The sequence below is a fragment of the Chionomys nivalis genome, chromosome 4, assembly GCF_950005125.1.
Source record: "Chionomys nivalis chromosome 4, mChiNiv1.1, whole genome shotgun sequence".
NCBI lineage: Eukaryota > Metazoa > Chordata > Mammalia > Rodentia > Cricetidae > Chionomys > Chionomys nivalis.
The window spans coordinates 63,843,203-63,870,605 of record NC_080089.1 but is presented as its reverse complement, the minus strand read 5'-3'; the positions used below and the strand labels follow the sequence as shown (position 1 = coordinate 63,870,605).

The 27,403-nt window shown below is 49.2% G+C and overlaps 1 protein-coding gene across 12 annotated transcripts in view; it reads right to left on the bottom strand.

The window, feature by feature from the left end:
* The window catches only part of Megf11 (multiple EGF like domains 11), a 326,069-nt gene that overhangs the window by 58,769 nt on the left and 239,897 nt on the right, over positions 1-27,403 (bottom strand). For all 12 annotated transcript variants that reach the window (XR_009056973.1, XM_057766409.1, XM_057766413.1 and 9 more), the window contains 4 exons: positions 20,463-20,709; positions 18,817-18,937; positions 11,189-11,325; positions 5,428-5,640 (listed from right to left, as the gene is read on the bottom strand). Coding sequence is in view for 11 of the 12 variants with exons in the window: in XM_057766409.1 (XP_057622392.1) it covers positions 5,428-5,640; positions 11,189-11,325; positions 18,817-18,937; positions 20,463-20,709 (718 nt within the window). In the remaining variant the exon portion in view is untranslated. The remainder of the gene's footprint in view (positions 1-5,427; positions 5,641-11,188; positions 11,326-18,816; positions 18,938-20,462; positions 20,710-27,403) is intronic.

Genomic DNA, 27,403 nt, shown 5'->3' with positions numbered 1-27,403 from the left:
GTTAGATACCAGGCGTGGTGGCACACACCTTTAATCCCAGCACTTGGGAGGCAAAGACAGGCAGATCTCTGTGGGTTCAAGCCCAGCCCAGTCTACATAGTGGTTCCAGGCCAACCAGGGCTACACACACACACACACACACACACACACACACACACACACACACACACAAAACCCTCTCCAAAAAAACCAAACAAATAAACAAAACAAAGGAGGAGGAGTGTTGGAGTGTTATCTAGGTTTTCATTGTTTCTCCAAATAGCTAACGATTTAAGATTAAACAAAATATGCAAATTATATACAATGTCATAATTTTAGGCCTAAGGATATAATTCAGTGCCTGCCAAGTATGTCTGAGGCTTTAGGATCAATTCAGTACCACTGCCCCCTGCCACACACACAAAAACAACCCCCAAACAAAACCCCACAACAGGCTGGAAAGATGGCTCAGTGATTAAGAGAACTGGCTTCACTTCCACAGGACCCAGGTTCAAGTCCCAGTACCCACATGGCAGCTCACACTGTAATTCCAGTTCCAGGGAATCCAACACCTTCACACAGACACATACACGCAAGCAAAACACCAATATACATAAAGTAAATAAATAAATAGATCTTAAAATGAAACCTATAACAAACAAAACATGAGCCACACAAACAAACTCAAGCCAAAACAAAAAATTCCCCCCTATGAAAGTCATGATCTGAAATAGGAAAACCACAGAGGTACTGGGATCTGAACTCAGATCCTCTACAAGGACAGTATTTGCTTTAACTGCTGAGCTGTCTCTCCAACCCCATTTCTTTCCTCCTCACATCCCCATAGTCTCTATTCTTTTTCTTTTCTTCTTTTTTTACCTGGACACAGGATTCATGTAGCCCAGGCTAGCCTTTAACTTGCTACGAAGCTGAAATTGGTCTTTTGTTCCTCCTGCCTCCACCTCTGAAGGACTGAGATTCCAGGTGGTACACCTAGTTTATTGGGTGCTAGGGATAGAATCCTGGGCTTGGTGTGCACTAGGCATGGTGGCTTGAATGAGAATAGTCCCCATAGGCTCATACACCTGAATGCGTGGTCCCCAGGTGTGGAACTGTTCTGAAAGGATTGGGAGGTGTGGTCTTGTTAGAGAAGGTGTGTCACTGAGAGTGAGCTGTGAGCTTTCAAAAGCTCATGCCAGGCCCATACTTGCTCTCTCTCTACCTGCTGCCTGTGAGTCGGGATGTAAGCCCTCAGCTACTGTTCCAGCACCATGCCCGCCTGCCTGCCTTCCTGCCTGCCTGCTGCCATGCTTCCCACCATGATGATCATGAACTGACCCTCTGAAACTGTAAGCAAACTCCAATTAAATGCTTTCTGTTACAGTTGCCTTGGTCCTGGGGTCTCTTTACAGCAATAGAGCAGTAACGAAGACTCTAGGCAAACACTCCGCCAGCTCCACTACATCCCCAGCCCTACAGTTCTATTTCTAGAAACAGGACATTTGCTTAATTGGATGATCTGTTGTAATTCTCTAAAAGTCCCTCTGAGAAGATGCTGAGGAATGACAGCAGACGATTTGGCCTTTTATTTTTATTTTTGTTTATTTATTTATTTATTTTTTGAGACTCAAGCCCAGACTAGCTTTGGACTCATGGCAATCTTCTGCCTGCATGTCCCCCTGCCAAGGCCTCCCTACCCCTGGGTCACCTGGCTGTTCAGGCAGTGCTAGGGGAGGCTTGGACCAAAGTCCACATCACTGATGCTCAGGCTGCCTCCTCTGCTGGGCTTCCCTGATTTTCTTCCTTTACCCCAGACACAGATTAATCACCAGCTAACAGGAGCCGAAAGCCACACAATGCGTGCAGCAGCTTCACAGAGTGGGCTTTTCTGCCTTGCTTTTGCTCTGATGAGATTTCTATCTCTGCGGCATCTGCTGGCTAAATCAAATCTTTCAAAGGTAATCCGCCATCATGGCTGCCGGAATTCATCTCTGACAATCCAATTTCAGAGAGAACATTTAAGAGGCCTGACACCCAGACACTGTCCTCAAGGTGAATGCTCTATGGAGCAAGGTGGTCTCTTTTGTGTTTTCACAGAGCCCACAGAGGAAATAAAGCTCCCCAGCCCTGCTCCTTCCCAGGGCAACCCAAAAGCTCTCTGTGAAAGCTAGCCAGAGGGAAGGGGCAGGGAGAGGCTGTATACAGGCTGGGGTTAGAGTCCTGTGTCTTCTCAAAAGGATTCTGGAGACTGGAAGCCACCATTTGTTCCCAGTTCTGCACAAGTTCAGGAAGAAATGAGGCTTTTGGTGACTTCACCTCTGTTTTACTTCTAAAGACCTCAAGAGAAGTTGTCCCTGTGCTGACCCAAAGTGATAGACAGACTGGGAGATGGACACGGAGAGGAGAGAGGGTATATAACAGGGTTATTTTCTTAGGCAGGTAGTAAAGAACCAGCCTGCCTCCATCTTAGACTTAGAAGGCCATCTTATAGTAAAGATGAACTAGGTTCACTCCTGTTATGATTAAACCTGTTTCTCAAGGACTGGGCTATGTGCCCCCTGTCACCTGAACTACAAGTGGTTCGCACTGCACATTCCAGGAATGGCAATCATGTCTTTGTTTCAAAAGGTGGTTTATAACCATCCTGCAACCCTACCTTTGTTTTTAAAGTTTATATGACCACCTATGACAACCTTGTTCTGCCCACCCTGCAACCATGCCAGGAGGTTGTTAGGAATAATTGCTACGTTTATATTCAGCACCTGTAACTCTCTCTATTTTGTCTGAGAAATCCTTCATTTGGAAACTCCCTACCTCTGAGCTATAAAAGCCTTGTCTCACAGCCAATGCTGACCTCTTGAAGCCTGCCTTAGGGGGAGGCAGCCTATATACCCAAATTAAAAAAAAAAAGCTTGCTCTAATCAATTGCTTGTGTTAATTAATTTCCCCATGATGATTTGGGTTGGTGGTCTTTCTCCTCTCATCTTTGGGATTAACAGTAGATCTAAAGCTAGGACCGAGGGGACCAACTCCCTCCTTAAGATTGGAATTGTAGGTCCTTTTCATCTGTCCCCCCTCCCTCCCTTTCCCTTTCTCCCTTTCTGCCCCTCTCTCTCCCTTCCTTTCTCCTTCCCTCCTTGCTTCCTTCCACCCTTCCTATTTTTCTTTTTTTAAAATAAGATCTCATTGGGCCCATTCCGGTCTCTAAGTAGCCAAGGATGACCTTGAACTTCTGATCCTCTTGCCTTTGTCTCTTACACGCTGAAATATAGGTGTGTGCCACCATGCCCAGTTTATATTGTACTGGAGATGGATGCATGCCAGGCAAATTCTATAACAACTGAGGCACACCTCTAGTTGCAGGTCTTTGCTTTCTTTATATCCCAAAAGAAGGCTCTATCTATAGTGAACCAAAGCTTCATGGGAGGAGAAAGGCTGAGCTGTGTCCACACAAAGAGAGAGACCTGTCCTCTATGTGCATCAAGACGAAACCAAGAGCAAGGATTCAGTCAAACCAGAGGTTCTCATCTCAAACGTCTTGCTTCCCCTATCCTACCTGGACATTTGGCACTGACTGGAAGCATCTTTGGGAGTCAGAACTTGGGGAAAGGTGAATATTTAAGAAGCAAGTGGGCAGAGCTACCTAGAAGGATGCACTGTGTAAGATGAATTCAGTGATTCCTGTCACTGAAGACTGAGGCAGTGGTGACAGAGGTGGACAAGGCAAGGTGCTGGTGCCCTTGGGGGTCCAGGCTCTCCCCAAGGAGGTAGTGCTTTGAAGCCGAAGCAGCCTGCTTGGACCCGTGCCTAAGGAGGGCTCTTGCCTCCCGGTTCCTTGAGACATGACACACGTTAAAGACAGTAAAGCAAACAATCATTAATATTGGATGGGCTGAGATTAGCGACAGAGAAGAGGGAGTCCTTCCAGATTAATAATGCATGGAGGACTCCTTCAGAAGGAAGATAAACTATGCAGGGCACGGTCGCCCAGGCGTGGGAGAGAACAATAGCTTTTTAATTTGGGGCTTGAGTGGATCTCTGTGGTGGGGACTCTTCCTGAATGGGAACCTCACCAGCCTTCTTGGTTTCCCAGCAGGGATGGGGTGTGCCCATGCTGTCTTCTACCTACAAGCTGTGTTCTTGGGACTCTTAGCCTTCTCACCCTGTCCTTCAGTCCGGGCCAAAGGCCACCTCTTCCAGGACGCCTTTCCTGACCAGGATGGTGGCTTCTTGTGATCTTTTATGCACATATCCAAGGTCACAGTGACTTGGACACCTGTTGACCCAGAAGAGCCAGGGGCATGCATTTCTACCCAATATTTATCAACCTCTGATGTTGGATGTGACATACACTTAATGGTATGCCATGGTTTGGCTGAATGAATTAGGTCCATTAGGACACAAAGCAGGGCTATGAGACACTCCTGGATGTGCCTTGTATTGGAAGAATATTCTAGAAAGTGTCTGGTATCAGTGCATACTCAGAACCTAAGGTCCTGGGAGCACCCGGGCTTCCCTTTTGTAGCCTAGCCTGCCCTGTGGGGGCACTCCATATTTGTTGAATGAATATCAAGGCACAGAAACGTTCAAGTCATACACATACCTGCTGGCTTGACTCTAGGCTCTCTCGGCATAGTTCTCTGAGAGGCCACCAAGGAATCACATTCATCTAAACTGATATGTGCCGAGATGCCCTGCTTGCTGTGACTGGAAGTTCCAGGGTGAAGTGTGAGAAACCAGACACTGGAGGTGAAGAGGGGCCTCAGAGCAGAGGCCTTCTCTGCCTGGCCATCTGCACAACACCCACTGTCTAGGCCAGCCTGTCTGCCCATTACTGTCCCGATAGCAGGCAGTCGGATAGAGGGCAGTGAGAGGCATCTCAGGGGCTGACAGTCCCACTTACTACCAGAAGGCAGGGCAGCAGGAACAGCAAACAGGAAGGGGTGGGCCAGGAGGCTGAGACCATTTGCTCTTCTGCTTCCTAGGCTCAGCCCTCTCAGGAAGTAAGAGAGACTAGCTGCTGTCCACAGACTTCCAAGCCATTCTGGGCACAGAGGCCAACCTTTCTGCTCTCCCTCCTATCCGGGGCCTCTTTGGGTCCTGGAGGGGCTTTCTATGGTTAGAGGCTCAGGGTGAAGAAGAGGACTCTCCAAGATAGCTCACCAGACCCGTGCCATGACCCCTATCACCCCAACCCACCTTGGCCCCCAGAACCATCCAATTCTAGCCCCCCGTTTCTGTGAGTTATTCCTATGTGAGACTTGAGAATGACTCTTTATAAAACCCAGGCAGCTGACCGTGGAGAACAGGAGGCAAATGACCTAAGGTCTGTCCTGACTCTAGCGGCTGACTGGCCACTCTGGAGGTGGGGCCACAGCCCAGAAAGCCTTTCTCCATCATGGGGCCCATCGAACCCCTGCCCCAGGCTTACCTGTCCACAGATCATACCTGATAGTGTTCTCAGTGTCACAGGGACAGGACAAGGTGCAGCCTGGGCCATGCAGGCCCTCAGGGCATAGCCGCTCCTGACAGCTAGGGCCCTTGTAGCCAGGCTCACACTCACAGGCACCTGTGGTCGGTGAGCATTGACCTCCGTTGTGGCAGTCACAGCGCTGAGAGCACCGGAAACCAAAAGTTCCAAAGGGACATTCCTCTTGGCACCTGTGGGAGAGCAGAGCAGGATGAAGCTGTGGGCCAAAGCCCTTGCTGGCCTTCTCGAGGCATTTGCACAGACCCCTCCTCACTTGGAATGCCTGGTGTGTTCCTTCCCTTCCAGTCTCCCCCCCCCCCCCCCCCCGGTTTTCATGGAAACTTCACCCCGTCTCCTTAGCAGCCAGGATGAGCACATTATCAGTGTCATGATGCAAAACTGTTTCTTTTTCATTGGAAACACTGTGATGAGGCTGGGTGTGGTGGTGTATGCCTTGCTGAAAAGTTTCTGCACCCCAATAAGCCTCTCCGCAGACGCGATAATCCAAATCAGACCAGATCGAACCAAATTAGAAAAAACCCAGGTTTAATAGATAACACACTCCCAGATGGCTTTCCAGCCCCCCAGAGAGGAGACAGGAAAGCTGGGGGAGGAAGCTTAAATTCCCTGTGGGAGTGGTCTTGAGCATCTCTGGGAGAGGGGTCATCATTTGATGGGCTTTCTGAGACGCAGCAGGGTTTGAAGAGAGAGATGGGAAAGGCGGCTTGGGATGGAGCTTCTACCTGAGCATCCCAGATTCTTTGGATATATGGATGCCAAGGGCTGGGGTGAAGCTCCCACCCAAACATTCCAGACTCATACACGGATGCCAGGGGTTGGGGTGAAGCTTCCACCTGAACATTAGGGAGGTTGAAGTCTGGCTTTAAATTCACAGCAATCCTCCTGTCTCAAACTCCCGAGTGCTGGGATTACTAGTATGTGCTCTCCCGAGTCTCAAGCAGAAGCCTCTCTCCCCGTCCTGTGTGGTTCCTCCGGCCAGGGTGGAATTTCCCTTAGGTACAAGTGCCTTCCTCCTTCATCAGGTTGCATACTCCCAAAGACAGGCTATTTGCTCTTCCTGGGATCTGAGGACGCAAGGCAGGGGCTAGCTCTCTCTCTAATCAGCCAGTGAGCCCCCAAGGTGGAGGAGAGGTGCCTTTGGTACTATGTGAGCTCATACAGATAGGTGCTTGGAGGTCCTGCATCTGGGAATGCTCTAGCCTTTAGGCCAGGAGATGTTGGTCTCTTGTGTGGCCCTGCTGGCGTCTTGAATGTGCTTTAACAATCTTTGCTATCCTTACTGCAGTCCAGGGTTTATTTCCCAGGTGACACAAGCTGATTGTCACAGCAACTGGACCTTGTGAAAATAAGGGGTTACCCTGCAGGCAGCCTGTGCATGAGAGGGAAATAGCCTCTGGGGTTGGGAATTATCTATTTCTTAACTCTGATACAGATAATGAAGAACTGACCTAAACTTCAGACAGAACACTTTCTTATCATAAAATGAATTGGTAAGCCTCATCAGGTTGATTGAAGATTAAATAATATAATACTAGAGTCTAGAGAGATGGCTTGGCAGTCAAGAACTCCAGTTTGAATTGCAGCACTTGAGTTCTGTTCCCAGCACCTGCATTGGGCAGCTCACAGCCACCTGTAACTCCAGATCCAGGGAATCTGACACCCTCCTTTAGTCTCCTCTGGCACCACACTCACACAACCCACTCCCATACACACAATTCATTCTTTAAAATGTGTACAACTAGGCCGAGTAGCAGTGGCACATGCCTTTAATCACAGCACTTGGGAGGCAGAGGCAGGTGGATCTCTATGAGTTCAGAGCCAGCCTGGTCTACAAGAGCTAGTTCCAGGGCAGGCACCAAAGCTATACAGAAAAACCTTGTCTTGAAAAAAACAAAAACAAACAAAAATGTGTATAACTGCCAGGTGGTGGCAGCACATGCCTGCAATCCCAGCACTCAGGAGGCAGAGGCAGGAGAATCTCTGTAAGTTCGAGGCCAGCCTGGTCTACAGAGCAAGTTCTAAGACAGACTACAAAGCTACACAGAGAAACCCTGTCTCAACAACAACAACATGTGGAATTATCCAGAAAGGCAGCCAGGAAGCCATTATCTGTTGGTTTCTCTGTAGCTTTGGAGCCTGTCCTGGAACTCACCTTGTAGACCAGGCTGGTCTCAAACTCACAGAGATCTGCCTGCCTCTGCCTCCCGAGTGCTGGGATTAAAGGTGTGCGCCACCACCGCCCGGCTCCAGTTCTTATTAAAAGTTTTTACAGCCCTTAAAACACAGCAGATCTTTAGCCAGACAGTGGTGGCGCAGGCCTTTAATCCCAGCACTTGGGAGGCAGAGACAGGCAGATCTCTGTGAGTTCGAGGCCAGCCTGGAGTTTCAGGACAGGCACTAAAGATACACATAGAAACCCTGACTCAAAAAACCAAAACCAAAACGAAACAAAACAAAAAACCAAAACCCAAAACAAAACAAAAAAACCACAGCAGATTTGACCTTCTTGCCTTAGATTCAGGCATGAAAAGGCTTAAATAAAAGAATTCTGAAATATAAGGGAAGCATGGTGTAAAATGAGGACAAATGGCCATCCCGTAGCAAACTTGGGCAGACAGCATTGTGTAGGGGGATTGAGAGCAGTCAAATATTGGGGGCTATCTATGGCAACTAGAGACCAGGTGCCCTTTTTTTCTGTCTTTGCTGTTCTGTGCCCAGAGTGACAAAGGAGCAGGAGAGCGACTGGGAAAGAGCTTAGAGCTTCCCTCAAGGGAGAGGCTACTGCTGTCCCCTCTCAGAGCCATGGTGTGGTGTGAGGAACATGGCTGAAGGGAGGCGGTGAGTAAGATGCAGGCTGGGGCAGGAACAAAGGGAGAGGAAGGGAAGGGGGCAGGCAGGAGAAAGAAAGGAGGAGCTGAGAAGGGAGGGGAGGGCAAGGAGCAAGAACAGCTAAAGACCCCACTATCTGCCAACCCCCACTCAGCCTCCAGATTTCTCCACACAGATCCCTGAGCTCTGCAGGCCTCAGGAATCCCTGAGGTCGGGAGAGAAGCTCACACCAGGAGACACCTGCTCCCTTGCATCGGAATATTCCTGTCCATGTGTCTGAAGAGAGTGTCCTACCTGGCTGTATTCCAGGGGAGAGGGCACTACATCCATATGCCCAGAACTAAAGCTCTAGGAATGAAATATTGACAAGCTAATCTATTTCCATCATCCGCCTCTTTTTACTTTTCTTCCCATCCACAATTTAAACAATTTATTTATTTAGAGATCAAGCAAAGACTGCTAATGAATTTTACACAAAGCACACCAATAACCGGCCCGTGGAACAGGAGGGTAATCACAGCAGGGATTAGCTCTCTACTTAAACACCCTTCCTTCCCAGTGTATCAATCTAATGTGTCCGATATTGCCATTAACAACCAGATACATTGCTCAATTAAATTACAAGTTACGTTTCGTGTTTAATTTGAGCTGGATCCTGCCTATCTGGGGAGACCCGCATTATTATACCCACTTGGTTTTAATATGCTCATGATAATTTGGGGTGGGCTAATGCAGCTGTCACCTACAAAATTAATGGAGGCAATTTTACAAAATATTAAACACCAGGCAGCCTGTTGAGGCGGGAAAGCCAAATGCTCATGGCGTTCTGCATGAACTCTCCTGAGGCGGATTGGGAAGCAAGCTGGAAGGCCCGCGGTTTTGAAATTTTTTCTCTGCTCTGGGATCGGGGGTGAGACTCCAAGAAGAGACACTGGGATTATTTCTGCCCTTGGTGAACCCTGGGAGCAAATGAGGTGGTTCTAGTAGTGCCTGGTAGCTTGCTAGAACCCTGACACCAGTTTCCAGCGCATGAATGAGGCTGGAACAAAGGGGTCCTTTCTGTTCCCAGCATTTCCTTACTTTGGGACTGAGAGCTACAACTGTGGAGACAAATGCTGGCATAAGGCTTAAGGATTTTAGGGTGTAAGCAAATAAGCCCAGTGCTCGCAGATAGGCTCTTTCTAGAGATCTCTAAAGACTGGGAAAGCTCCAGGGAGAGCAGGGGGGATGCCGATTTTGTTAGTCAGATCTAAAAGGTGCTGGAGCTATATGGAAGTCCGTTGGTTGAGTGCCTACCTACTATGCAGGAAGCTGTGGATTTGATCCCTAACACCACATTAATGGGCATGGTGGCACACATCTGTACCTCAGCACTCAGGAGACGGAGGCAGGAGGTTTAGAAATTCAGGTAATACTTGGCTATACTGTGAAACTGAGGCCAGCCTGGGCTATGAGAGATACTATCAACACACACACACACACACACACACACACACACACACACACACACACACACACCAGAAAGGACTCATTGGGTGACTTAGCCATGATCCCTGCTTATGTCACCCAGACAAAGATCAGGAAACAAATTCCAGTACTGTATTCGCAAGCCCTGGGTCATAGCCTTCCAGAGACTGAAGTCACGGTTAGACTTACTTTTCTTACACATTTAAACGTGGTAGAACTTTGGGGGTGGGGGGACTCTCCACATGACAATTCTCATAACAAAGCTTTAGGGCTCGCTACATGATTTGCAAAGCAGCAAAGCACCTGTGATCTTTACAATAAGAATGAATTCTATTGGCTGATAAACACAGTGATAGCTAGGGCCTAAAGAGGACCTGTGATCCGAACAAGGATGGATTCTCTTGGAGGAGGGCACAAAGCACACGGGGCCTCTTCTTTCGTAGGGATGTGTTCTTTTCACTGACAGACAAAGCTCAGGATATTGGGAGAGTCAGGTGGAGGCTGGCTCCTCACAGAAGAGCAAAGGGTCACCAGGGTGTTTGACCATGTCACGCCAGCTTTCCAGGTGATCAGGCAACATTCATTTCCTTCAGTTGAAGGAGACAGGCCTGTGTGATCATCAGTCCTGGTTACCCGAAGAATGTGTTTTCTGCACGATCTCCTCTCACTTTGTCTAGAAAGAGTTACCACATTCAGGGACCAGAGATGAGACTTGGATCCACCCACACAGAGCCAGCCAAAAGGCAGGGACTCGGCTGGCTGGCGGGTTGGTGGAGGAAGCGGACCTGGCCAGGGGTCTGTGGATACATGTGGTTCTCCACCTCCAGTTCGCCACTTGTTATACAGATCTTGCTTTTCCCTCTTCACGGCCCCGGCCCCATAGCTTTCTCCAGCTGGTGCAGTTGTACCCAGAAGGCAATTCCTTGGTTATGTGTTCTGTTGTCTGTCCCCTCCGCCAGGTTGGCATCATTCCAGGCTGTGTCTCTCTGGACCCCTGCTCTGCCTACTCTCAGGCATTCATACAGCACAAACTGATGTCATTATCTTTCAGAGATAACTCAATTTTGGAATAAAAATCTACTTCTATAATAACTTCAAAATGTAGGCATGGCTTTTTGTTCTCTTAGCTCTTTTGGGGTCTCTGTAGCACTGCTTCCTTCTGTTAGTGTAGACAAGGGAAATGGAGCAGGGGGCTCACTCGTCTCCTTCTCCAGTGCAAGTTTAAGGCTGTCAGACTCGGGGAGGGGTGGCACACACAGGGTGAGAAGGGGTGAGCTGATGGATTTCCCTGGTAGGACTCAGAATGTCTTCTGAGGAAAGAACCCGAAGGCTGGCCAAAGGTGCCAAGGCTGGTATTCTCTGCAAGGTTGCTGAGGGTAGGAATAGCTGAACATCAAAGGCAAGAGTTAATGCCATCCTTACCTGTCCCCCATGTATCCAGCTGTACAGTGGCATTGTCCAGTCACATGATCACACTGGCCTCCATGGTGGCAAGGACAATCCTGACTACAGTTCTGGCCAAACGTCCCTGGTGGGCAGGGCTGGGCACACACTGCTCCCTGAAATAGAATTGAGGACAGGCTTGGTAGGGCTCCATAGATATTATGCTGAGGTTATATTCTTCAAGGCGACTCCAACTTCTCGGCATAATCAGGAGAACTGGCATTTATGCTACAGTTAGGATCACTGAGGTCAGTTTTCTCCCAATTATTCAGCGTACAGTTAGTGAAACCTGTTGTATATCAGGTGCTGGGTCAGATACCTGGGACGCAGAAAGCATGTGTGATTAATACCTATCCTCACAGGGTCCTGGGGAGACCAGCAAGGAAGCAAAGTAGAGTACTAATGTATGTACTAGCAGAGAGAGGAGAGGGAGAGGGAGAGGGAGAGAGGGAGAGAGGGAGAGAGGGTGAGAGAGGGAGAGAGAAGATACAGGAGAGCCCCTGCTCCTGATTAAACATCCAGCTGTGGAGACCTACTCACCTCTGTGACTTTGATAAGGCCAGCTATTATGAGAGCAGAGGACCCAAATGGAGGTGGGGAGGGAGGGGAATTGGGGTGTGAAGAAGGGGGAGGAGACAGGAGGAGTGAAGGACTGGAAGGAGGGGAAATGAAAGGATATATGACTCCCATCAGGGTATAGCATTGCAAATTTTATTTAAAAAGATTTTTAAAAAACAATTTTTAATCTGTGTATGAATGTATATGTATGCCTTGGGCATGTGGATGTCCAAGGAGTCTAGAAGACAACTTTGGATCCCCTGGACCTGGAGTTACAGGTGGCTGTGAACTCTCTGACATGGGTTCAGAGAGCCGAACTTGGGTCCTCTGGAAGAGCAGCAAGTGCTCTTAACCACTGAACCATCTCTCCAGACACCAAAGTTTTAAGTTTCTTCTTTTAAAAATTGTTTTATTTTATGTTTTAATCACATTTATGTTTTACCTCTATGCACATCTGTATGAGGGCATTGGATATCCTGGAACTGGAGTTACAGGCAGTTGTGAGCTGTCATGTGGTTGCTGGGAATTGAACCCAGGTCCTCTGGAAGAGCATCCAGTGCTCTTAACCAATGAGCCATCTCTCCAGCCCAATGTTTTATATTTCTAAATGTAAACTTAATCAAATTTTTTAAGAAGAAGAAAAGTCATATACAAAACTAGGAATCAAGTTATTAGATCTCTTATCTAGAAATTAGACGACAATGGAGTAATTCCTTAACATTTTGGAGAGAAAATAATTTTCAGTCTAGAACCGATTGCCAAGAAGCAGGAGGAGTGTGGCTCAGAGCCAGGATCTTTAGCAGGTGAAGAAAATCACTAGTTAAAAGACAAAATCCTTTTGTCTAGAATATTATATCTCTCAAAACAAATACTTGAGCAGGGGTTTTGATAGGACAGTTTTAGATTTAAACAAAAAAGCAGTAACCTCCATGGTACTTTAGGTAACTAACTGGGAGAGGCCCACCCTCATCAGAAAACCTTTCCGGGGCTGGAGATACAGGTCAGTTAGTAGAGTGCTTGCAAGAAGCATGCGAGAAGCATCAGTTCTCAGCATCAAATAGACTCAGTGTGGGTGTACACCTGTAGGTGGAGGCAGGAAGATTAGAAGTTCAAGGCCATCCTCTGTCATAGTCAACTATGTATCTAGTTTGAAAGTGTGACTGATATATCAGATCCTGTTAAATTAAAAGAAAGGAAGAAAGAGAAAGAGAAGAAATGTAGAAAAGGAAGGAAGATAATTACTCAAGAAAAATTTTTGAAAAAATGGTTTCTGAGAACTAGGGACCTATCAAAAGAGAAACAAAAGGAACCCAGGAGAGTAGTGAGTATGCCAAGCAAAGAGCTCACAACAGAGGCACAAGGTGTTCTGGGTGCCACCTCAAAACACAAAGGCAAAAACAACCAGGGAGGGAAGGAGGGAGGGAGGGAGGGACTTCTGAGCTATCTGACCTTATTGAGAGGAATTTCAGACTCTGGCTGAGCTGTTGGATAAATTAGTAGCCATACACAGCCATGCTAACATAGACACATACAAACATGCTATCCTAAGCATCATGAACTTCACTGTCCTCTCTCTTTCTTTAGGGAGCCAGCCTGTACTCTGGGATCTCCCCTCTTTCTCTGGCCCTCCTCCCTACTAGGTGGTGGCTTGTCTCCTATGTGTCTGACTTCCATGCCAACTCAAAGAGTGGGAGGCCAGAATTAAATAAATTAAAATAAAATTTAAGTTTACTTATTTATGCATGTGTGTGTGGGTATGCTATGGCATGCATGTTGGGGTTATAGGACGGCTTGCTTGAGTCACTTCTCTTTCTCGCATGTGGGTCCCAGGGGTTGAACTCGGGTTGTCAGGCTTGAGGACAACAGCCTATGTCACTGAGCCATCTTACCACACTGAATCCTGTCTGTGGGCTGAAGTCATTAGTTAAGAGGTGGCAGCGAAGCATGTTAGGTAGGAAACAGAAGGAGACACCCAAACAGACCTGGACTAGGATTGCAAGCATTATGTATTGAGAGCTGTTTTCTCTCTGCCCCCACCCTCCAGTCTTAGTCTTGTGGTACATGTCTGTAAAACAGTTTGTATAAACTTCAAGTCTTCATCAGACGTCTGAGCCTAGTCTCGTCTCCTGCCACCGTTTCCCCTCATGCCTGAGATAATCATTTCTCTCACAGAGAATGAAGATGATCTTCCAATTAATTAATCAATTTGTTCAACACACAGTTATTAAGCACCAATAATCGCCGGCCCCCAAGAAGCTAGTTCAGTCAGGAAAAGCCTGCCAGACCGGAGCCATCTTTCCGCGTCGTGTTATTGAGTTGTAATGAATTAAGTGGGAGGCTTTCAGCTCAGATTCCCCGCTGCAGGCATGGCAGAGCCTAGAGAAGCGAGGACTGAGAGGTGAGTGTGCAAAAGTGGAGCGAGAGGAGTCTGGGGGTGACAGACGCCCGTCTTTCTCCCCATGAGCTTGGGGATTCATGGGTGACAAGAGAATTCTCTGGCTTCTGTGCAATTCTGTCCTTACTGTCTGGGGATGTCTGAAAAACATTTCAAGCTAACTCAGGCAGGAAATGCTTATGCCTACCAGTCTCCTCACCCTTGAACAGGTGGAGCCCTCGTTCATGTACACCACACACACACACAGAGAGAGACAGAGAGAGAGACAGACAGACAGGTGACCCCTGGTCTCTAGGAAGTTGTAAAGATAAGTGGTGAGATTAGGGGTACAAAGGAAGCCCGCTGATACCTGCCTGATTGAGCGACACTTAATGAATGTCAGCTGAACAAAGTTGACATTGACGGGGTGGTACATGACTACATAAATGATCAACTACTGCTGGTTGGAAGAATGACCTCTGGAGGAAGCTGGCAAGCATGGGGGTTCTTCTCCTGCTGTGACTTTATCTCCTGCAGACTGGCTGCAATCCTCACTCCCAGTGTGCCAGGATTTGAGTGTATGCGGACACGCGGCCTTTGCAGAGGTGAAGTTAAAAACGTGTGTAGGTGGGCCCTCATCCGACCTAACTCGGGGATGAAGACGTATATAGTGGGTTGGAGGGTTAGCTCAATCAGTAACATGCTCGCTATGCAAACATGAGGATTTAGCTTTGATCCCAGAAGCCATGAAAAAAGACAGACATGATGTTGTGTGCTGGCTAGTTTTATGTCAGCTTGACAGAGACTAGAATCATTTGGGAAAGGGACTCTCAATTGAGAAAATGCCTCCATAAGATTGGCCTATGGGCAAGCCTGTAGTGCATTTTTTCTTTCTTTTTAAAAAATGTATATGTGTATGTGCATACGTATGTACTTTATGTATTTAGGTATGGGTATACATATGTATTTTATGTATATAGGTGCTTTGTTTGCATGTATATTTGCATGCCAGAAGAGGGCATCGGATACCATCATAGACAGTTGGAGCTGCCATGTGGGAGCTGGGAATTGAACTCAGGATCTGGAAGAGCAGCCAATGCTCTTAACTGCTGAGTTATCTCTGCAGGCCCATTTTCTTAATTGATAACTGACATGGGAGGGTTCAGCACATTATGGGTGGTACCATTCTTGTGCTGGTAGTCCTGGGTTCTACAAGGTCAGAGGGATGGCCATGCAAAGACCAAGGAAGAAGATGGCTATCTCCAGGCTGGGGAGAGGGGCTCAGAAATCAACAGCCCTGCCTGATGGAGTCACCTTGACCTCAGACACTCAGACACTTTTTCTCAACCTCCAAGCCCAAGAGAAAACAAATCCCTATTGTCTGAGCCATTTGTCTGGCATCCTGCGAAGGCCGGGTGTGTTTCCACTGTGGTGGGCTCCTGGACTACATTTAGAAGGTCGGTGTGAAATGAGGCAAGGCCTGCTCTTCAGCTGGTCAGGCCTAATGTTTCTGTGAGACTCTGGAGAACAGCTCCACTGTAAGAGGTCTGTGTGCACCAGAGGATTAAAAGGAAGGGGCCAAGATGGTGCCTCAGTCTTGCCAGCATTTTGGGCATTCACATCAGTGGCTGCTGCCCCCAGAGTGGCACCAACCTGTGGAGACACTGAGCTGTGGCTGGTGAAGGTGCTATGGAGGTGATCCCTAGCTCAGGATCAGCCACTGGCCTCTATAGTCATCTTTCCAACCCTTTGTGTCTGAGACACCAAAGCCTGAGCCACCACAGCCCTCTCTGGGCTCCTACCCTCACTGGCCCCATTTCTCAGCTTCTGGCTCCATTTCTCCTCCTGCCCATCATTTCCTTTGCACGGGAGTGTCTATGTGTATATGAGCATATGTGAATGTACCCATTCCGTTCAGCCTCTACGTTAGACTGGGAATTCCCAAGGAACCGATTGCTGCCCTTCCTGCTTTCTGCCTGTCCCCAGTGTCCACTGTCATCAAGCTACCTGTAGTTACCCTCTTTCCTCTGCAAGGTCTCAGAGTCAGTAAAAGCGGGGAAATAGCTCCCAGGATCTTTGTATGGGCCTCTCTGCACTGGATTCATTATAGCCAGGCAAGTGAAGGGGCCTGTGTCATTCTTGGGGGTTGATGGCCTGGAGGGTCAGTGGGCCAGAGATCCCAGAAGCTCCTCTGTACTCAGTGTCCCTGCAGAGTGGTGGCAGTGAGCAACCAACCGCTCCATCAGCCTCAGAGTGGGAAAAGGGATGGCTGAAACTCCATGGGGGCCATGGGCAAGTCAGGCAATGAAAGATAAAGACAGGTGACCCTTTCCCCAGCAGCCTTTCCTTAGCTCCAACTCTCCTTGGAGGAGCCTCAGAGTCAAAGCTTCATTTTTGTGACTCTGCATGCACCAGGATATTAATAATTCATGCAAATCTGCAAGTTCAATGCTATGTCAGAAATAGAAATGTGATTGTCTATCATAAAATTTAAAACAAAGTCCTCAGCAAAGCTTTCTATAGACAGGGTTTCTCGGCACCTCGAAAAGGTGTGTTAGGAAAAGAGCTGCCGATATGTGTTGGCTTTCTCCTTCTATCCCCAAAGTCCTGCAGCCCACAGCAGCATCTCAGGGGAGGCCTCTCCAGGGTCAGGGCTCCCTCCTGGCTGATGAGCTTCCCTGAGCCCTGCCTGGCACTGGATACCTGGAAGCTGTCTGGTGGTGATAGAGGCCTTTCAAAAAGCAGGATAGGGTGGGAGAAGGGAACAGGTGAGAGAGGAGATCTCATCCTCTGTGTCCTTTCAGAAGAGCGGGGAGAGGGGAGGAGAGAAGAAGGACAGAGGGAGAAAAAGAGAAAGGAAAGAAAGAGGAAAGAGAGACACACAGAATGTGTGAGAGAGAGAGAGAGAAAGGAGAAAAGGAGATGAAGAGGCAGAGGGGGGGAGAGGGAGAGAGAGCATGCATGGGTGGGGTGGTTCTGGAGTTGAGACCCAGGTTCTAACTCCACTTCACTCCTAACCAATATGTGGCTTAAGACACGTCACTAGCCTTCCCTGCTCTTTCTCTTCTCCAAGAAAGGGCATTTAAGGTCAGACCATGGTGTTGAAAGACTCCTCAGGCTGTGAGTGGTGTTGTTTTTGTGACCTGTTTCCTAGAACATCCATACTGAGTAGACTCAGACGGAGTGGTGGGAGCTTGAATCCCAATGGTAAGGCTTTCTCCCCCACCCACCACAAGGAGCTACAGGATTCTGTGAAACACAGAGGGAAGCCCTTTGTTCTTGAGCAATGACATCCAAAGGCAGCTGTGTCTGCACACTGCCTGCCTCAGAGTCACCTGGGGAGCTCATTAAAGAAGTCATTCCCAGAGGCTCAAGTGTGACGCCTGCCCCTCACTGACTCCACTACATAGCCATATTTGGCCACACTAGATTCCTAAGGTCCCCCCCTGTCGAGAAGCATCCTTGAGCCTACAGATGTCCTTCCTGGCTGCCCTTGGGTGCTTGGTGTTGAAAGCCTCCTGAAATACCTTGCTGTACTAAGCAGGCCTGTCCCTGTCCCTGGGGAGGCAACTGAGCCTCTCCTGAAGTGGGACATGTTACGGGGGATACAATGTAGAAGGGCAGCCTCTGAGGCTGACAACCTTTCCGGGGCTTGGGAGCCATAGGGAGGTGCTGACCAGGGGAGCCTGGCAGCTGACAGGAGGCTGTGGCTAGCCTGTGATATCCAGGGGTATAAATCAAGCTGGTACAAAAGGCTTTGACATTTGCCAAGCACCGTGGATATGCAATCATACCCGAGGATTGTGCCTACCATGCCAGGCAACCCAAGCATGGCTCACTGAAGGCAAATCATGTGTGCCCATGGGGAAGCTAGGACTAGAGGCTGGGAGGTTTGTTGGGGTAGCTTCGGACATGTCACCCGAGGGAAGGCCTCCATGGGTGAGGCTATATCTCCATCTGCTTCCCACAGTGGGAGTTCCCAGACTGGAGGCCTGTGCTGGTAGTGGCTGCATCAGAAGTACCTGAAGCACCTGGGAATGTAACAGATTCTGGGGACCACAGAGTCAGCATGACTATGTGAACTAGGGTAATGTTTCACAAATCCAGCTGAGCCCTACCCTGCTGTGGCTCTCTTGCCCAGCTCCTACCACACCTGAAACTCATTTGGGTACCCAGACCCACATTCAGAGCTAATTTTTTAAAAATTAAAATATTTTTTTTTTCCAGCAAGGTCTCATGTAGCCCAGGCTGACCTTGAACTTGTTATGTAGCTGAAGATGCCCTTGAGCTTCTGGTCCTCTTGTCTCTACCTTCCAAGTGCAGGAATTATAGGTCTGTGCTACCAACCCTGGTTTTATGAGGTGTGAGGGATTGAACCCAGGATTATGCATATTAGGCAAGCATTCTACCAACTGAGATGTGTCCAGCCCTAGACAGAGCCAATTATATGAGGAAAATTCAACTCCGTTGCCTGTGAGACTCCTCTGACTCAGAGGCTAAGTAACTTGCCTTCGACCACACAGATCCTAGACCTGGACTCTTCACTGCTAGCGAGTGTCCCATAATGGCTCATGACTATAGACGTGGGTAGAGAGATGAATTTAGTCTTTCACGGTCTTGTGACGGATGCCAAATCTTCTTATGATGCCCACCTACATCTTGAGGGTCCACCTACCGTCCAGCCTGGAGGGCAGGCACACTCTCCAGTGATGTGGTGGCAGGTGCCCCCATTTTGGCAGGGGCAGCGTAGTTCACAGTGAGCTCCATGGCTCCCAGGGGGGCACAGCTCCTCACAGCTGCACGGAGAGGGAGAGTCATGACAACAGCATTCCCAAGAACGTCCTAGAGCTCAAACTCAATGCCCAGGGTTCCCTAGTGAGCCTTGTCTACAAGGACAACCTTGTCAACCCCTCCACCTGACATCTAACGCCTCCCCACCATGGTGGTGAGTGACAGCAGCAATCAGCCCACCTGCCAAATTGAAGGCCTGAAACCCTGCACCTTAAGAATGGATGTTCTGATCCCCGCCAGTAGAGGGAGACAGATTTCAGATATAATATATTGAACTGTAGGGTACTTGGGCCAACCCTTGAAAATTCTGGGCAGGTAGCTGAAGGGATCTTCCCTAAAAAGACAGCCTTAGCCTTGAAGGTGAGGCTAATTTCACTGAGAGAGTGGAAGAACATGCCAGACGGAGGAAACAGCAAGGCCAAGGGGCTAAAAAGTGGCCTTGGATTTTGTCTTCAGAAATCTGCCATGGCTGCTGTGTCCTCTTCTTCCTCCCTCTCCCTTTCTCTTTTAAAGATTTATTTCTTTATGTATTTTATGTGTATGAGTGCTCTCTCTGCATGTATGCCTGTATGCCCGACGAGGGGATCAGATCCCATTATAGTTGCTGGGAATTGAACTCAGGACCTCTGGGAGAGTAGCTAGCACTACTAACGGTGGAGACAAATCTCCAGCCTCTGAAAATGTGCCTATTTTCAAAGGGGAAGTCAGATATTCTGAGACATTTCCTTTCCAGACTCTGAAAAGCTCCCAGTTGCCATGAGTTGGGGGGCAGCACTGTGGGAGCACGGGGAAGGTCTGCATCATTGCCTTGGGGCTCATTCCAATGGCCATGCTTCAAGCTCAAAGGTCCTGGGAGCCCAGACATCAGGACAGGAAAGGCTCTCAATCCAAGATGTCTTGTAGTCAGCATCCTTGGCTGATGCCTAAGGATCCAGGAAGACTCTAGAGCCTTCAGCAGGGCTGGAACAACACCAGTCTTGGCTGTGAGAGTGTCAGCTAAGCTGTCTTGGGGAGCCCCTTAGCAGTGTGGCTTCCCCAGGGCACAGAAGTGAGGGGGGACCAATCAGCACATGATATATCAGTTGGGCTCTTACCAGCCCTATGCCTCAGATGTATTAATTCGGATGTGGCAAGCAGAGGCATACTGGAGAGGTCAAAAGAGAAGGCTAAGCTCACTTCTGTGTCCCCTAACTGACGGGTGACTCTAGTGGAACTCATGGCTTGTGTACACGAGGCCTGGATACTTACACACTGCTGCACTTGGGGTCAGAGGGCAGATTTCACAACCAGAACTTTCTGCTCTCATCTTCCTACTCACTAGGCTAATAAGTTGCCCCAAAGCCTTGAAAGCCCCGGTGACAGCCCCTAGGCCCCAGGATTGTCCTGCTCCAAACCAGGGCCAACCAGGCCACGCCTTTCTCTCCCAGTCCAGCCCCATCTCTCCTGGCTCCACCCCATTCCCTCTTTCCCCCACCCCTGCAGTGCTGACCTCTCCCTGGCCCCACCCCAGGTCACGCCCTCCCTACTCACTAGACGCCAGTGTAGCCCGGCGCGCAGAGGCATTCGCCAGTGCGCGGGTCGCAGCTGGCGCCGTGGTGGCACTGACAAGGCAGCTGGCAGCCCTTGCCATGGGTACCGGGTGCGCAGAGTTCTTCACAGCGCCAGCCTCGGAAGCCGGGGGCGCACACGCAGGCGCCGGTGATGGGGTTGCACAGGGCGCCGTTCTGACACTGACACCGATTGCTGCAGTGGGGACCCCAGTGCTCGCTGTCACAACCTGAAAGAAAGGACGTGAAGAGTCAGGGCTTCCTTAGAACGAGGGGACCATTTCTATGGTCCCTGGAGAAGAGGCTGCAAGGGGTGGCTGGAAAGAATCCTTGGCATTTGGGGATCTCCATTAGGCTCCACCAAGCCACCAAATGTTCACCGGAGTTGAAGACGGCACAATGTCAAAGGACCCCCAGCCCCCAACTCAATTTCAGTCGCTGTCACTGCCTGGCCCCCAATACAAACCTGGCCACAGCTTTCTGCCTCCTAGGCTCTGGGAAGCTCTCCTTAGTTGGTCCGTCTCTAGCCTTCTCAGCGGGACCTTTCCTCAGTATGCCTGCTACCTCTCTGCCTGCTACCTCTCTCTTCTCTGGGACCCTGTTCCTCTCAGTGCCAGCTGGGCACAGCAGCATGTCTGTCTGAACCATCTTTCTCTCACTCATTTACTCAGGACCGTTTCTTCTGACTCACTGTGCCCACTCCTGGCTCCACCTCTCGGCTCTCCTTTCCCTCTTCCTCCCTTCCAGGAATCCCTCCAACCCCTAGTTGCTTCTTCAGTTCAATTTCCTCAGTGCTTCAGCGCCTTCAGAAAGAGCAGGAGAAAACAAATGTATCCCTGGGAAGTAACAGCCAGCCTTGGAGATCTTTCCCTGTAATTAAATGTTTTCAAGACTGATGGCTTTCTGGAAACCCGCATTCTAAGCCATGGAAGGGATAGAGTGACCCAGAACCCCAGGAAGGCTACCCACTGATGTCACCTCCCACTTTGACCCTCTCTCTTGGTGCATTCAACAAAAATAAGATGTCCCCCCCCCCCAAACAATGGGATTTTTTAGTGAGAGTGGAGGTTAGGTACTGACAGGCACAAATACTGTTTTAGAATATTGAAGGCAAGAAAGATTGCTTCCAGTTAAGACAGCCAGGTGAAGGTTCCTCGTTGCAAGTGGGCAGTGAGAGATGGCTCAATTGTCTGCCTGCCAGAGGACCATCTGTCTTACTTTCTGCACCAGAAGTCCCCTGTTTCCAAGAGCACCTCAGTCCTGGGCAAGCAGGGACAGAGGGTGACTCTGCTGCCTGTGGGCACAGATGGCCAGCTGATCTTTGTACCCCAACTTTCTAGCATTTTGATACCCAGAGGAAAGGGGGAAGTGAGCAGCGTAGAAAGGGTGTCCTTGGGGTAGGCCACTGTCAGCAGGTACAAAGTGGCACTCCGGTGATGAGCAGGCCCGAGAAGGCAGGGTTTGGTGTAGCCTTTGAATACAGTGGGGCTCTGCCAGTATCACCCGTTTTACACAAGTCTCTCCCGATGGCTGATTGGGTCAGTATCCGGATACTCACAGCCATCCTGCAGTAGATAGGCCCACTGAGTCTCCGATCCCACCACCTCATCTTGGCTCACTCCTTCATCCGTGCCCTGAATACTGATAAATACAGATTGGGGCTGCCAAACTATCAGTGGGCATCGCCCTCCGTCTCCCAGTCCACTCAGAGTGACAGCTCCGCTCACCCTGACAGCGGCTCACAGTGGCAACAGTGGAGTGTCCCCCAGCCCACGTTCTGTCCAGGAAACCTTCCCAGGCAATGTAAAGACTGATAAAACTATGCACTGTGTGTGTGTGGGCATGCACACGTGTGCACGTACACATGCACGTACACACACACTCTCTCTCCTTCCCATTTTTGAATGTGTACATATGCATGTTTGCAAATCTATGGGCTTGTTTGCATGTGTGCGTGCTATGCATGTGTATGCCTTAGGAGGCCCAAGGTTATGGCAGGAAACTTTCTTAACCCTTATTCAGTGAGGGCCGGTCTATCAGCCAAACCCAGAGCCTGTGGATATGGCTAGTCTTACTAACTGGCTTGTTCTGGGATTCCCCGTCTTTACCTTCTGAAGCTGGAAGTACAAGCAGCCTCCACAGCCACCAGGCATTTACATAAGTTCTGAGGATTTAGACAAGTGCTTAACCAGTGAGCTGTTCCCCACTTCCCCTCTGTCTCTATCGACAAGCACATGTAGTTAGCATTCATTGTGTATGTGCTAGGGTTCCATTATCATAATGATAATCATATTTAACTCTCCCCATGTGCCCGGCCCCTTCCTGGAGGTCTTAGAGGCATGAACAGTATTTAATCCTCACAGGCTTCACTTTCTTCCCTACATTATAAACGGGAAGATAAAGGATCGTGGCAGTTACTTGATTGTTCAGATTCTAACAGGGCAGCCAAGGCCCCCTGATTCCAGGTCATTGCTCAGGCACACGGGACACTTGCTGGGGATATTCCAAGAGGGAAAGCTCAGGGGTGGCACTGATAACAGCAGCTGCAAAGCCCAGGTGGGTGATACCACAGAGCTTGGCTGCTTCCTTTCTGGTCACTACTGTGAGCAGCTTCAGGATCTAGACAAGCAACACCCCCATTACTTTTGGGGCTACAGTCGCTGTACGTGAAACTGGGTCAGATTGAAGTTAGTAGCATCCCTTCACGTCTTGCTGGGCATCCCATGACATTTTGCTTTTCAGGTGCTTATCCATAACTCCACGATATTCTTTTCTGTTTTGAGAGAGGATGTCGCCATGTAGCTCACGTGGGCCTCAAACTCACACTCTTCGCTCGGCCCCCAGAATGCTAGGACTGTGGGCGTGAGCTGCCATGCTTGACCGTGGCCTCCCTTCTCTCGGGAATAGCCCAAAGCCAGTAGGTGACGAAACTGTGGCCTGGGTAAGGAGGGAGAACGTTGTCACGGGGTCTTGTAGCTGCTCTCAGTCACTTCCACCCCTGACTTGTCAGCTGAATATTTCCCAAGTACCTAGGAGGGTCGTGTTGTGGAAGGCTGTGCTCCAAGCATAACCGACATTACCATCTTTATGAAGCAGCTGTGACCACTTGCAAGGGACCATGGAAACCAGGCCTGATGGTGTCCCCTCACAGAGGAGGGGTAGCTTCCAGTTTCTCCTTCCTACACCTCCTCCCAGCTGTGTGTACTTCTGGCCCAGATGCCTGGAGTCTTGAGGGGTGCTGGAGTATACAGGAGGCAGGAGGGTAGCTGAAGGGGGGATTCCATCTATGCAGCTATGAGGAAGTTGCCATCCATCCAAGACAGAGTGAGACCTTTCAGTGATGTGGCTGCTTTGGCCCCCTAACTCCTGTCCGTGACCCCCTCATTCATGTTCTGGAAGTAAGAACATGTTTTGTTAAGTTGGTCTTTGGTGAAATTGTGACTTTGCTCCATTTGTAGAATCTGTTACTTTGATGCCCTATCTCGGGTAAGCAGACATTTGCTCATGTTTGGCCAGGAAAGTTCATACATGCTTGGTGGTAACCGTCCTCTCTGGAGAGAGCTGGTTTGCCGGGGAGTGGGTGGGGGCAGAATCACAGAGTTCAGCACTTGGTGAGAGTGCAAGAATAAAGGTGGCTCAGGACTCCGTTGAGGTCATGGGAATACAGCCTGGCTCCTCGCACTACAAATGGGTGTGGGTGTGGACACGTCTATAATTGTGCCTCTGTTTATGAAGCCCCTAAAACCATAAGGCAAGGCTAGGGAGATTGTTGCTGGAGGCTGTTCATTCGTTTTTTCAACCACCCTGACTCGAAACAATCACACAGACACTCTATTATTTGCAATACTATTTGGGCAATAGCTTAAGTATATTTTTAGCTAGCTCTTACATCCTAAACTAACCCATCTCCATTAATCCATGCATCATCACAAAGTTGTGGCCTACCGGCAAAGTTTTGACAGGCTCCAGTAGAGGTGTCTGTCTTCCTGTCTTCTGTGGATGGCTACATGGCTTCTTCCTGACTCTGCCTACTCTCTCTATATATATATCTCTTCCAGCCTGGCTATATTCTGTTAAGCCATTGGCCGAAAGCAGCTTTATTCATTAACCAATAAAAGCAACACATATGCAGAGGACTTCCCACATCAGGAGATGGCTCAGTGGTTGACAGAACTTGCGTGAAAGCAAGAGAATCTGAGTTCAAATCCCCAGCACCTACATAATAGTCAAGCGTGCAACCAATCCCACTTTTGTGGGGCAGAGACAGACAGACCCCCCTAGAGCTCACTGGTTAACCAACTTAGCTTCAGATTCAGTAGGAAACTGTCTCAAAACTAAGGAGGAGAGTGAAGCCAATGGGGCAACTCATCAGGTAAAGGTGCTGGACAGCAAGACTGAAGACCTGGGTTCAGTCCCCAGACCTAAATGGTGGAAGGAGAGAGAGGTGTCCTCTGACTTCCACACACATACTGTGGCATTTACACACACACACATACACACGCACACATGTGAGTGCACACACACATGTACACACACACACAGGCAAAAAGAGACAGAACGCCTTCTTCTAGCCACTACACATATGTGCAAAGCACACATGTACACACCCCAGCTGCATTGTGTCCAAGCAGGAAAGCATGGAAATAAACGGGAAACACAGAGACAAAGGAAGTGCGGCCATCGGAGGATGGACACATGGTCCCTGGCAGCCAACCGGGCAGGGAAAAGGTGGGCTAAGTCAAACAGTTCTGACCAAGGAAACAGGGAAGTATGTCACCATAGCAGAGAAATGTCTCCCCAGAATGACACAGTGGGAAAAAATGTTAGGGACCACAGTGATCAACTTTAGTTATTTAAAATTCACTTAAAAACTCCTCATTCCCCAGCGATGCTAGGGAAATGAGGCAGAGCCAGGAGAGACAATTACCTACTCCACAGAAGGCAAGGAGAGCAATCACTCCGCAATTACAGTGGGGGCAGGGGTTGTGCTCCTCCGCGGAGGAGCCACACTCTGCTCAGTTTGGCCAGGCCATGTCAAGCCCTCACATAGGTGATTGTTTTGTTTTTTGTTTGTTTTTCCTTCACTCTGTCACAGACTCTGCCCTCTAGTTATATTTGGCTTTTGCTGATTGTTCAGCTTCTCTGGACAGCTATGTAGGGCTTAAGGGGCACCCAGAGGTGCATGGCCAGCAGGTCAGGCCCCTCCCAGCTGGTCCCTTCAGATTCATGGATCCAGCCTGTGGGCTCCCGGGTCCTCACCATGGGGAACAGTTTTCCCAGTGACTTTACTATGGACAGGCATCTCAGTTTGTAGCCACAGTTGATAGAAGTTTTACTATGATAGAGGTTTTTTTTTTTTAACCATACAACCAGGCTGCGTACCAGAGGTGCAAAGTTGATTTTTCTCTTCTAGGGTCATAGATACTATCACTAAACCCATTCTTCAAACAAGGAAGAGAGGCTCAGAGAGGATGAATAACATATCTCAGGTCATATAGCCAGGAAGTGACTGGGAGTCTGGGTTGCTGACACCTGCTGGGTGAGGGCTGCTGTCAGTGCAGGGGGCGTAGAGTGCTGGCAGCTAGCCTGGGCTTGACCAGCCAACACTGATTACCCACAGAGATAACCACTAAGACTGTTGCTCAGCTATAGCAGGCCTTCCCAATCTGCAAGAGAACACGGCATAAATGAAGTATGGTGGCACACACCTGGCGTCCCAGCACCCAGGAGGTAGAAGCAGGGGGATCAGAAGGTCAAGGCCATCCTCAGCTACACAGTAAGTCTGAAGCCAGCCTGGGATACATGAGACACTGTCTCGAAAAATAAAAAACTCCACATGATGAAGGGTAGAGGGCTAGTCCCACCAATGCCTTGTTTAGAGTTTGGCTTATGTGTAAATTGTGGTCCCAGGCTTCCCATAGCTGACCCTATTTCTGATCATTTCATTCTCTTCAGTGAAGGCATGGACTTATTAATATTCTTCTGTTGTGTTATGTGGCATAAAATCCCCATGTTAATCACTTATGTACACAACCCAATAGTATCCATCAATGTGCTAACATTAACACTATCATGTTCAACTGCCTCCAGAGACGCTCCAGAGACAACTGCAGCGACTTCCCACCTTCCCTTCCAAAGTCCCACCTCGCTAGGTACAAAAGAGCTGCCTAGAGGCCTAGAGACCTCTTTCCCCAGTGGCACATGGGGTTCCCTTCCCTAGACAGTGGGCTTTAAACTGGCTGCACCCTGGCGTTTAGGGAAGGTACAAAGAAACTCTCGCACAAAGCCTTCCCCTCATCATTTATTTCCTTGAGACAGGGTCTCATGTAGCCCAAGCTGGCCTCAAACTCACCACGAAGCTGAGAATGATCTTGAACTTCTGATCCTCATGCCTCTATCTTCTGAGTGCTGGAGTTACAGAGGTGTGCCTTCACACCTAGTCTATGTGGTACCCGGATGGAACCCAGGGCCTCCTCACAGCCTGCAAAAGCTCTGTACCAACTGAGCCACATCCCCCGCCCCTCTCCCACCGCTTTGACTTAACTCATGGCCAAAGGCAGAGGGCTCAACAGAAGTCTGCTTCCCTTTGGTCCTCTTGGGGAAATAGACAAGAGGATACCTGGTTAGGGTAGGGGATGAGGGAAGAAGGATGTCCCTCCCGTTTCACAGCCAGAGCTCTGAGATCCAACAAGGGGCAGTGACCACCGTACAGAGTTTAAGGGGCTCCTGACCCTGAGGGTGGACCATCCCAGTTGACAAATACAGTGACTTCCCAGGGAGCAAGGCCACATGTCACCGGGCTTTCCTAGTCTACACAGCCAGGCTCTCTCTCTGGCTGAATCACTGGACTCCTTCTAACCCCAAGCCTCAGTTAGAGGGAGGGAGGATGAAGGGATGAGTCCCAGCTGATGTCATGCAAACCTG